Consider the following 13,247-nt stretch of genomic DNA (forward strand, 5'->3'; position numbering starts at 1 on the left):
AGAGCAGATTGTTGTCAACTGAGGCCACCATATGCCTTGGCTCCTCCTCCTTTATTTCTCCACCATGTTGTGATGCAGTCAGTGCCCTTATCAGATACCAGTTCCATGCTGTCTGGATCCTACAGCCATGGACCCATAAGCCACTGAAACATCCTTACCTCGTATGTTACCTAGTGCCACATAGTTTGTCACAGCAACACTATGTGAGCTAGGACGTTTATTTAGAGAGGAAGACAACATAGGGAAACCCTAAGAGCAGTGCAGGTAACGATCTGAGAGGATTACCACTAGCCATCCGCATCCTCCCTAAATACCTGTGAAGCAGGTATTTAAGGAATAGTTGGAAGGCGCAGCATATCATTAGCCTATCCAGGGAACGGATGTATCTCACTCGGACCTGGCTATGAGCATGGTGGCAGCAAATGGATTCTAACACTCTCTCTTAGATGGCTGCAGTTTTGTTTTGGTTTTGCTTTCTAAACAATACTATCTCAATTAGAAGCAATGAAAATGGGTAAGAATTGTGAGCTGAAAATGAAAAAGTGCTACTAGATTTATCTATGACTGTTCTTGTAATCTTCCACTTTTTAAGGAAAGAGTATGCTCCTGGATTGACGATGCACAGCCATACCTTAGCATTTATTAAGCTCCTTAATGTGAAAACTGAGAACTCGTAAACAACATTAGAAGAACATGCTTTGCATATGCATATGTATATGTTTTCCTACATATCTATCTGACAAAATAGAGAAGGCATTAGTGTAACGTCTTACGATTACAGAAATGGGTGAGTTTTTCAGAATTCAGGGAGCATCATGGGAATCTAAATAAATCTGTATATTTGGGTGAGTAAGTAGATCAAAATAATGAAACACTCAATGGATATGATTGTCAATAATTTACTTAGAAGGGGAAGAAAAAAACAAAAGCTGCTCAGACCCTGTATACAAGTTGCCAGCTATGTGCAAATAACTCGACAAGGATGTAGCTTGTGTGAGTAGAAAATGCACCATCGATGTAGAGCCAAGTACAGTCCGGAGTGAACATTCAGAAGCACACGAAGAACTGTCTAATGTGTCTTTAAGGACTGTTAGTTCCATAAGCCCCATGAGATCTTTGGAGAGATGGCTCAGTAGAATAAGCGCTTGCCTGGCAATTGCAAGGGTCTGAGTTCAATCCCCGGTTCCACCAAACAAATAAACAAACATAAGCCCCATAAGTACGTGGGTCTCATTTGTCCCCACCTCCTGAGCACCTGACACCTATCTGGGGCTCAATAAAAAATTCCTGTAGAATGCAGAGCCATGCTCAGTATTCTTCACTCAAAAACATATTAAACTTTAGGCTTGGCTTGAAAATGTTTCATCCAAACCAGTAGTGGTGAAGCTACAGCACACGTGCTTCAGAGGGCTGTCCACATCACGGAAAACTCTGAAGGGTTTGCCGTCGCTGCTCCCCAGCCTTCCTTGAGCTCCCGAGCTCTGTGAAATGGTCTCATTAACACTCAGCGCAGCCCCTTCACAGGACCCTGAAAGTGACGTGCTCCCACGGCCTGACTGCAACAACCACATGGCCAGCGGGTGTCTCTTTCACAGCCGTCCCCCTTCCAGCACTCCTAGACCAGCAAGTATCTGGTAAATAAACAAATGACTGAATCAACGCATTTGTTTGCACATTTATTGTTTACATTTTGAGTATGCGGAATCAAAGGAAAGGGACACTGAGCTGTGTTCTCAGAGGGCCTATAGAAAACCCAGGAAACCAACTTAGTACCACAGTTCTTAAAACGTATGACATACAAAGGGACAAGGATCCATTTTTAAGTTGCGGTCAGAAAAGTCTCCCACAATATGTGAGTGGAGTTGTAAGAAGTGAAAACTCTATTCAAGACCTTACTTTTTATTAGAAAACTGGCAAAGCCCCAGTTTAGACCAATAAAAGACTGAATGTCAATCTGTGGGCATTGTTAAGGACTAAGACTTGTTGTATGAAAATAACACCAGTATTTGGGCAAATGGATGAACGTGAACCGAAAATGACTGGACAGTCTAAGTCAAACTGAATCACAAAGCCATTCACTGCACTGAAGAAACGTATCTGAGCCCCAGGTAAAAGCAGGCCAGCCACACACACACACACACACACACACACACACGTGTGTGTGTCTCTGTGTGTGTGCATGCTTCCAGTCCAAAGCACATGCCGCTCCCAGTGTGACCTGGTGACTCAGTGCCTGGTCCATCTCACTTAGGAACTGCAAAGGGTTCTATGGAAAGTCCAGGGCTTGAATGGAGCAAGGTTCCTTACAGCAGCCCTGAGAACAGTTTGGTGCATAATTCATGTCCACTTCTATATAAGGACTTAAACGGTGCTGGGGGCGTCTTGACAAAAAATCACAGTGGAAACTGAGATCAGATGACCTTTGTGGAGATTTTGGCCAGTATTTCACTTTGTTCTCTTTGCTATACCTCAAACAACTACATAATTTAAAAGTATGCTTGCCTCATTACCATGAATTATTGATCAAATTGCAAGAATCACAATTCCTCAATAAGAGAATCCAGGATGTTGAGCCTCAAAAGGAAATCAGAAGTCATGCGAGTCTTCATTTCACCAGCAGAAACGAAGTGATCTAGGCTGCACGGAAGCATAGTGAGTGCTTCCTCTAATTCTGGCACCTGGCTAAGTGCTATCCCAGCCAGGGAACACAGGGGCCCAGGCACCGTGAGGAAGCCACCCGAGAGCCCTGCCGTCCATTAAGCTCACACTGGATTTTAAATATGCAAATCAGCAAGTATAAGAAACAGTTCCCTGTAACAGGAGCTATAAAATGGTGTTATTATCCTGTAATGGTTTTATTTTGAAGATTACAAATTCAGTATAACAATGCAATACTCATGCAAATGACCTACATGATGTCAAGAGAGTCGGAAAGGATTTCACACAGATCACCTTTTGCTTGGTCAGGTACACTCCCCATCATCACCATTCACTCTGCACTCACATCTCTGAACATGAAGACCACCACGACACCCCAGATCATTATTCCTAAATTGCCTCACGCTTAAGAACCATGATTCCATAAAAGTTTATCTCAAAGCATTCGCCTTTATCTCAGGGGGAAAATAATCTAACTTGAGCATTACAGACTTTCTCAATACCAACTTGCTGCACTTCCTAGCACTGTGTGGCTTCGCAAATGTATCTTAGCTTGGCATTTTAACATAAAGATCATATATGTTCTCTGAGAAAATTTAATTATCATATAGCATGTCACAAATACTTTAAAAATTATAAGCTCAAACTGCTTTGATTACCATGCAGTTAACTATCAAAACTGTTATCTAGATATTGGACAGCGTAAAACATGTTATAGCATCAACAACCAAACTGGTTGAAAAGACTCTACACATTGTATTTATCAGCTTCAAGTGAACATGTTTACTTTTAGATTACATAAGAAAGCTAAGATCACCATTCTTAAAGTTTAGCTCATCAAATATTTGATATACCAAAATATGGTTTTGAAAGTCATTTCATCTGCTTCAAAAGACCCAGTTCTAACAAAAGTTAACCCATGATATATATGTACCTCCAGCTCCACAATTACATAATTACCTTCTAACAATTAAAAACAACTGCAATGTACTGTGTCTTAAATCTCATCCCGTTTTCTAGGCTATAAGCTTCATTACAGCAAGATCTTACTCTTGTTTCACTGAACAAGTAAATCTTTGAACAGCAGGGTATCTGGAACTGAGTACTGTAAGCACTGAGTTATGGGGGGACTTGCTAAATGACAAAATAAGCCCCCTTGTGTTACTGAGAGGAAATCCGAATCTCAGAGAACTGACGGTAAGTAGCTGGCCACAATGCACACAGCAATCAGGGCTCACCCCTCTGCCCTTTCCACTCTGCAACCATCTCCCTGCTGGCCCTCCTACCCAAGTCACAATACTTAGGGCCATAACTAATCATTTGGTTTTATTCTCAACTCTTTCCAGGAATTAAAACTGCATTCCCTTGAGTCCGCAGTTCTTTTCGCCCCGGGTCTCATCTGCGGAGCTTGGCGCAGTGTACGCTGACAGTCAGAAAGCCCCCTACAGACAGGAACTGCAGGCCCCACCTCAGCTGATGACCACAACACACAAGTCAACTCCCGCTCCTCCCACCACCAGTTCTGCCTCGGCTTTGTTAAGGCTGAGAGGGGCTGTGTTAGTGGATACTTCACTGCCTTTTGCCTTTTCTAACATATAAAAATAAATAAAAGACATTGGTGATAAAAAGCATATGTCTATGAAGCAAAACAAGGAAAGCAAACCATTAGGAGTGCTGAAAACAATAGCCTTCAAAACAAGTGCACAGGCACTTCCTGGATCTAATATGGTTCTCTTATGAAGAAAACGAATACTAAGGAACATGTAGGAAAGACTAGAAATTGTTCCTAAAAGTCAATATATAGCTTAAAGCACTAGTTCACGTATGTACTCCTCACCTTTAACAGGTTTTCACAGATGCAGCGTATCTTAATATAGGGGGCTGTTCATAACTGGTAAAAATATTTTGCCTGCCAGGTAACCAAGTTTCCATCCTGACACGGCCTTCACAGCACGTTTACGGGATAAGAAATTTTTGGAGAGGAGCCAATAACAAAAAAGAAAGTAAAGGTCATAAAATTAGTGAAATAAGGACAGTGATTTTTTGCTTCTAAAGGAAATTATAATTCCTTACAATGACCAATTTCTATTGGGAAAATCTAATTTTAATATGGATTTGCTAAGTAGAATGTATTTCACATAGAATATTGGATTATGTACATGTGCTCATGACATATGTGTGTATCTCACAAGGTGTTGTCCTGAGGGACCAAAATCTTTTGGTCTCACATATACAATATTCTTTTAAAAATTATGGTTGAAATACCAGAATGTAATTCCAATAAACTACAGTATTATGAAAATGCATATACTAAATGTCAATCATTTGACCCTACCCAACCTGGGAGAGTTATCCGTATGCATGAAAAACACAGTTACGCTTTCTAAACCAAATCATCTGAAAATGACTTAAAATGAACACACAGCCGACATACACACACAAACACATAGCCAACATACATACACATACACATAGCCAACATACACATAACTAACACACATACATACACATAGCCAACATACACACATGGCACACATGCACATAGCCAACATTCACACACATACAAATGGCAGAGTCACATGTGTATGTTTCTTTTCAGGATTTTTCAAAGCATTTACTACCCCATGGAATGAAAGTCTACGGTGTCTAAAAATAATTTCAAAAGTACGCATTGATTAGTTTTTAATCTTTGAAGAAAGGGGAGTTTAGACACTTGTATCAGGACCTAGATTTTTTTAAATGACCAAATCATAAGCCCCTGCTATCAGACATCTAGAACACAACTGCCAGCTGTGGTGTGAGCTGCCATGACAGTGATGTCCCCAAGATCAGCCCAGTGCTGGCAGGGTGACAGGGTCCCCAGGCAGCAAGATAACTGCCGCTTGATCATTATCCCTGCTAAAACTGAAGCTACTGAAGTTTTAAAGAATTCATATCTTACTGAATTTCTTTCATCCCTAATAATTACTAAACTGGCATAATTACTTGTACTAGGGGTGGAATGTGATACATGCTAAAAGCCCAAGCTGCCTAAAATTAAGGTTTCTTTCTTTCTTTTTTTTTAAAGCCATGATTCTACTTAGTTTTCAAAGATTTATCTTGTGTCAGGCTTTTATGCCAAGAGTTGCATAATTATTTAAACTATTTAAAAGCTTTCCTTACATTATTTGATTAATACTACAACAGAGCTATTTAAATTTGCTAATGTTATCTTTAAAGTTTAAATTTTAATCACTTTGTAATAACACTGTTCCAGAATACAATTTTAAATCAGAAAAGTATGCGTTCATTACGACAAACAAGGTTTATACATTTCCAGCCAGCATACTATGTGACTTTCAATTTTTCTTTAAAAAGAACACATTTCAAATTTAATTGAAATGGGATTAGAAAGTCACACACACTGCCCCCCACAAAGCCCCCCAAACTAACTTTGACCTTTGACAGCACACCAGGAATCAATGTAGAAAAAATATTAAATACATCTGCAAAAACACTTTGCTAGAGGTTTGATTTAGGATAGCTGTCTTTGTATCAGAATCTCAATTCCAAAGCTTTCTTTAACATAGTACTTAATGATAACAGTTACATTTTTAATAGGCCGTAAGGCTGCTGAAATATGATGCAAATATACACTAAGTCTTAAAATCATTTTCTCCCTTAAAAATAACTAATACTTCGAATATGGCACCATTTAAAACCATCCATAAAGAATGAATTCTATGACAACCAAATTAGCAACATTAAACTAGCAATGTAAGTTGTGTCTGAGTACAGCTCAGTAATAGGAAAAACAGACCTTTCATAAAATTCTTAATTGATCTAAGTAGCTTTGCTCTTTTTTACTATCAAGACCTTTTTCTCCTTATCTCATGCTCTTACATTAAAAATGTAAACTCAAGCAAGTATACTTAATAGTACATTTCAACTTATGTCAACAAGTTTTTCACTAGAATCTATCAGCGAAGCCCATTCTCCTAACCAGATGTCCTTAAAGACTAAGAAGACAGGGTTACAAACGTTCCTATAGGATGAAAGGAAATCCACAAATACACTACAAAACCTGCACCGATTTAAATGAGCAAACAAAAAGTATAATTACTGGAAGCAAAAAGTTGAAAATTTCTGTCATCACTGTTAGACATCACTGCTGTCAATTAGAATGAGTACAATGGATTTTAAGGGACGTGGGAATATTCTGGCAAAACAAAAAAGAAAAATTATTAACAGCTTGCTTTATAAAAAGCTGCTAATCTCAAACCCCTTTGTAATTTCATTTTTGCTTATATGCTTTTATGTTCAATATCCTATTTTTTGCCCCTTTCTTTGGCTGGATGACTCAAAGCCAACAATCCACTCATGCAGTAAACAGATGTTTTTGTTTTTAAGGCCAAGCGGAATCTTATAAATCTGTGCACACTTCCTGGGAGAAGATGTTCCCAGAATCACTGAAATGGTGACACGGGCATTCTGGAAGGGGCTTACTGGACCATCAGTTGTAGAACTTGGACTAGCACTCATGCAATCCCTGCCAACTGTAATTGCTGTTTTTGTTTATTTCAGATTGTCTACTGATTGGACTATAATCAATTTAATGACTTCAACATCTAGTCAGTATAATTTAGAGGTGGAGGAAAGAAATAGTCACTGGTTGATAGATGAATTGAAGCTCAACCGCAATCGTCAGGAGGGGCATGAATGTCAAACTCTGGGCTGCTATGCTGTTTCCAACAATCAAGCTTCCTGGAGTCCAAGTCTAAAACAAAAAGCAATCATTTTCATGTGCCAAATAATTAGTAGAGTGTTTTGCCTTCACAATATGAAAAGGAGTGTTGATCTACTTATATGTCTGTCTATCTATCTATGCCTTAATATTTTTAAACTTACCTTAGGTTAAGACCAGTTATAAAAAGGGAATAATTTAATCTACCAAATATAATGTTCATGAAAAAGCCATTTAGTAATTTTTTAATCAAAAGTAAAATATTGCACTGTCTTAGGCAATTGTCTTATCCCAGAAAACGCGCGTCTTTTCTTTTCCCCCTTACTATGGCATCATTTCCAAAACCAAAACTGAATCTCCAGTGAAGTGGGGACATTTTTTACAGAAATAAAACACACTGATGTATCAGGGAAATACATTTCCCCCTTTGGTTCTACTTTGCCTGTCTACCCATGGAAATGTGCATTTTGACTCTGAAAAAAAAAAAAAAGAAAGAAGGAAAGAAAGAAAACATGTGTTTAAATAAAAATGGGAATATAATGTTTCCATTAAATCTCAGGGCCAGTGTAAGCTCCCTGTGGTGACTTTTTTAACACCTACAATTTCTAGAGCTTTTCCACTACAGAATGCAAGCAACCTCATAGACAGATTTTCTGGCTTTCAAAAAGTCTGGACCTTAAAATCCACCACCTTTTCATTCAAATTCTATAACATTTCTTGCTTAAACCAGGAGCTGAATTTTTGCCATTTCATTATATTTCTAAGTAAATTATTTCTCTTTTAAAAAATATCTCCTACAAGTACAAAAGATGACAAATGGGAGAAAGGTCAATCAGAAGTGTGAGAACGTCAAATTGTGCCAAGTTACAAAGGGCTAGCTAGGGTGACAGCCAAGTTAAACAAGTCACTCTGGGGCTCTTTTTCTTCTTTGTCCCCACCATTTTTCTCCAGAGATTCCTGGTATGCGTTTATGAACACCTGAGGATCCAGATATTCTAATTGTGACTTGTGTTTAACTTGGCCATTTGAATGACTAGGTGCTCCCCTCTTCTCCTTGCTTTGTAACTTGGCTCTTGATAAACACAGCACACCTTTAGGCAGTAGATCTCTTTTTCCTTCTTAAACGCCTTTTGGAGTTGTTTTCAGAAAAAAAAAAAATGTTTGTTATCAGGTAAAATGGCTGGAAAGCTTCCATCAGAGAAGCACCACAAGAAATAGAATAAAGAGCCAGCAAGAAAAATAGAAATAGGTCACAATTGACCAATTTGATGCAACTGATTTGCTGCCTCTAAAAATAAGCTGACAGCAGAACTAAGTTCAGGCAGGTAATCTACTCACAAACCATTGTCTACCCTGCAGGAATTGAGACAAATATCCAAATAACACAAATAGGGCAGAGGGGGACTTGTTTAATTGTCTGCCTGTCCCTCTAACTACTGTCTTGACTTCACGGTTCCATCACACAGAGGGGTCATTCTGAAGATTCGTAGCAAAAGGACAGAGTATGTTTCCGGATTGACTCTGGTGGGATTCTGACGCTAGGGCTTAGGGTAGCAGAAGGGGTAGGAGCGTTTGCTCCATGTTTCAAAATATATTTCGCAGCTTTCCCAAGTAGTAGAATGAGTCTTCTGAACATTTAACATTTTTATGTACTTTAGAGGAAGCAGAAAGCCCAGCCAGGGCACACTCCCTGCAGTCAGAAGCATGGCACCTACCCTGGGGGGCTGGGCCACAGAGACAAGCACACTCAAATATGTGGCCAACAGTAAGCCCCATGTGATTTTACAGAACAATTATTCCTTCAGAGTATGACATATATGAGAAATAATTTCATTTGCTAATAGAAAATTCCTGGTAGTCTGCATTTTACATTAGCTTTTCGTTAAAAATAAAACCTCCAAACTTAACTGTTGTTTCCGTGTGTTTGCCTACCTTATGTGAACTAGTCCTCTGAGATACAAGTTTCAAATTATGCTACAAGCTATAGCGGAAACATCATGTAAAAGAGAAAGTTGGGGGCTGAACCCAGAACTTTGTTTTATTTAGGAGAGCACATTGCATTCTTACAGTTTCCAATGCCTCCTTCAAGCTGGTTATAAAGTAATCTACTTTTTAAAATGTACGGCTATTCATCCAGTAAAATCAGAATTTCTGTCTCTTAATTGCAAAACTACTAATCAGTTCCTCATAATCAGCTCTGCTGCCTTTTCTGTGTCTGCTTACAGCAAAGGGTTCCTCTCTGCTTGCCAGTGCTGATGCCAGAATATTTGTCATCATAACTCCTCCCTAGCCTTTGCAGGACCCAAGTGTGACCTTCTGAACAACGTAATGGGCAGAATCCACATACTGAGAACACCCCTAAAAACACTTTGACAAAAATGGAGATCCTTCCAAGGGCTGGGTGTCTAAAAAGAGACAACCAGAATGCCACTTTACCTCTTCAACCCCGCCACTAAATAGCACCATTAGTCCTCTGACAGAGCTCACCTAAATAAGTCTTTTTCCAGGCAGATCTGTACCCTGAAGAAAAACAAACCGGCTCTTCAGCTAGGGCTGTACTATTTTTATTCCTGTCTCTGGGCTTTCCCCCAAAGCTCAGCCTGCCTACCTGAACAGTTCTCCATGCAGCTGATGGGGAGAAGAACCTAGTGTGTTCCACGCCCGTACTGAACATGGAAGCTAAATCTTTGTCTTTTTAATGTAAATATTTTATTTAGAGCTTGGCAGCTCAATCGGTGATGGTGGCTCTCAGAACTGGAGATATCTGGCTAATTTTGCAACATGGCAATAAAACAAAAGACAAAAATGCCCTCTATTCCTTTTCACTTTTTTTCCCCCATGAACCTAAGAGGAGCACAGGTCCGGGTCGCAGGTATTTTGCATTTCGATTTACTCCAGATTGCCCAGCAAATACCGCCAAACGAGGGCTTCACTTAACCACCCCCCAAATCCTATCCTACGTGTATAAGAAATCCTCTCAAAGCAGCCCGGAGAACACACGCTTTTCGCCACCAACAGAACTTTCACTGTGAAGTGCTTCCAAAAGCAGGTGAAGCAAACGCTCAGAAGCTGCAAAGAAGCGAAACTAACAACTGTGCAAACTTTAAGAAACTTTTCGGTTTTGTTTTTAATAAAAAGCCTCCCAAATTCCTGCACAAGATTTTGGTAGCCTTTCGGAGCCCTTTAGGCAGCACTGACACTAAACGCTACCCTATTTAACTCCTGAAAGTTCTTGTTTCCAAGTAACTAGGAAGAGACCTGCCCGGGAACTTCGTTCCAGCTCCACATTACTTTTAAGGAAGCTGAGACTGGCATGCTCGCCCGGCAAGTGGGGTCCACAGCTGAGCTGCCTCACCCCGGGCACACCCGTGGGTTCCTTCGGTCACCACCATCACTCGTATCTTTCAGGCCCTGGGTCTAGATTTGCCCAGAAAATGTGTGGCCCACGTGAATGTAAATCAGCCCCTACCAACACTGTGTCAAGACACATGTCAACGATTTATATCTCCTTTTCCAACTCCAACTTCTCCTGTCCTTGGGGTGGGGGACAACAGGCTTTCCTGTCTGCGAGGCCCTCCCCCACCCCGTCCATTCCCAGAAGAAAGGGCTTTGTGTGTGCCGAGGGCTCCGTTAATCGACTTCCTAAATACACATCTGCCGGCCAGGGGTCGGGGGGCGCCGGGCTCTGGCACCCCCGCCCCGGCAGGCTGCGGAGGCTCCAGACCCGCACAGGAATCGGCCACAGGGAGCCCAGCCCCGCCACGGAGAAGGAAGAGGATGCTGCGCCGCCGGGGAGCTGGGGGCGGGGCGGGGCCGAGCCGCGCGGACCTCCGCGGACTCGGCGGGTCCTGGCTTTGTCCTCCGCCACCAGGGTCGCGGGGACATCGGCCGCCTCCAGTTGTCGCCCCTCGGCCTCTCCCCGATTCCCCGCTCCGCCTGCCCGCACCTCCTCCGGTCCTCGCGCGCCGCCGCCGCCCGCCTTCCCGGCCCCGAGCCTCGGAGCGCCGGACCTCTGGGCTCCCCTCGGCTGCCCGCCCCGATTTCCCGGGGAAGAGGCTCAGGAAGGTGGAGGCGGAGGAGGAGGCCGCCACGTGACTCTCCTCGCCACATTCCACCACAGCCACCCGGATCGATAACTTAAGTACCCCCTGCCCCCCACCCAGCCGCCGCCGCCGGGTGCACCCCAAAACCCTACACACACGCGCCCGCAAACTTCCCTCTCCAGCGGGGACGAAGGGAGCCGGACCCCTCCACCAAAACCAGAGGGCTGGCAGGGACAGCACGGAGGAGTGGGGGCGAGGGGCATCCAACTTTCTCGGAATGGCCCAGGGTTCGTGGGGAACCCGCGCCCAGGTCCCGCCGCCCAAGTCTCGGCCCGGGTTTGTTTACAGAGCGGCGCGGCGCGCGGAGCAGAATCCGAGCGCGCGGGGCGCGGCGGGGAGGAGCGGTGGCCGTGGTGTCCTCGCCCTGGCGCGGCCGGGACCCAGGGCCACGTTTCTAGAGATCAGGGGCTGCTCCCCATCTACGAGATGACTTTTTTTCATCTTCCAAAGAAAGGAAAAAAGAAGCACCGCACGGTTTTGCATATTTATTCTTCGCGAAAACACAACAGAAACTTTTCCCTCCAGCCCAGATGTAGCTCACAGACGGGGGGGGAAGGCTTTTTTTTTTTCGTTCCCCTTCCAGATCAAGCTGATTTCGTATGTTTCCTTTTTTTTCCTCGGGTATTTTTAGGGGGTGAAGGGGTGTTATCTTTTCTGGCCCACCTTCCACAGCCGCCCCATAGGGAGATCCTCCCCGTCTCCGTCTCCCCCCACCCAGACACCTCACCCTCGCTCCACCTGGGGGCTCGGCAGGGGAGGGGAGCGCGCGCGCCCCCGCACTCACACTCACACTCACGCGCGCACCCGCCTCGCGGCCACGCAGCCCTGCTCGGCTACCCACAGTGACACTCGCGGATGGGGGAAGGCGGGGGGGGGGTCCTCCTTACCTTTGAGGGATCTCGGTTTCGCTTGCTTGCGGCGAGACATCCTAAAAGCAAACAGCTGAAGTTGTTTCAATGCAGCCCTGTAAGAAACTACACTTCCTCGCGCCCTCGGCTCGGCCTCCCTCGCGCCCGGGCCCCGCGCTCCGCTCCGCTCCGCTCCACTCGGCTCCGGCTCCGGCTCGCGCGCGGGGCTCCCGGCTCCCGGGCTCCGCGGTCCGCACGGCGGCTGCACCAAACTTTCCCAGCCTTCGCCCCCCACCCCCAACCTCCAAGGGGGGGAAAAAAAAAAGGCCAAAAAAAAAAAAAAAAAAGGAAAAAAAGAAAAAAAAAGAAAGCTTTAAAAAAATTACAAAATAATGTTTCAAGAATCTTCAGATACACTAATAGGCAAACACCCGCTACTAGTTCCAAGTCAATAAAAATTCACACAGTTCATTGGAATAGGAAAAAAAAAAAAAAACTAACGAAAAGAAAAGCATCTTTTTCTTTTAACACTGTTCAACAGAATACCCCCCCCTTAAAAAAAAAAAAGCCTTTTAATAACACTGATTTGTTTACAAAGCGAGTCGTGCTCTTTTGTAGTTTGGGAGACCAGGGTGGCTGGAGGGGACGAATCCACCCTGCAGGGCGCTGCAAAGGTCTAGAAAATCAAAATCTACCACCATCCAGGAAGGCAGATGCGAACGGGCCACGCAAATAAGCCATGGGGTGGGGGGGGGATTCTTTTTTTCTCCCTTCCCCCTCCTTTTTTCTTTCTTTCTTTCTTTCTTTCTTTCTTTCTTTCTTTTTTTTTTTTACCCACACTAAAGTAATTTTTAAAAAGAAAAGGCAGCCCGGGCGCCCGGCGGCCTCGGGCGGTGCGGGGCGGGCGCGCGCGTG

At 43.4% G+C, this 13,247-nt stretch overlaps 1 protein-coding gene across 1 annotated transcript in view; it reads right to left on the minus strand.

Moving 5' to 3' along the window:
* Znf521 (zinc finger protein 521) overlaps positions 1-13,247 on the minus strand; it is a 287,254-nt gene that overhangs the window by 269,921 nt on the left and 4,086 nt on the right. The window contains exon 3 of the mRNA XM_004623543.2: positions 12,372-12,412. Coding sequence (XP_004623600.1) covers positions 12,372-12,411 — 40 coding nt within the window. The 5' untranslated portion in view covers position 12,412. The remainder of the gene's footprint in view (positions 1-12,371; positions 12,413-13,247) is intronic.

The sequence above is a fragment of the Octodon degus genome, unplaced genomic scaffold (assembly GCF_000260255.1).
Source record: "Octodon degus isolate 3935 unplaced genomic scaffold, OctDeg1.0 scaffold00003, whole genome shotgun sequence".
In the NCBI taxonomy this organism is placed as follows: Eukaryota; Metazoa; Chordata; class Mammalia; order Rodentia; family Octodontidae; genus Octodon; species Octodon degus.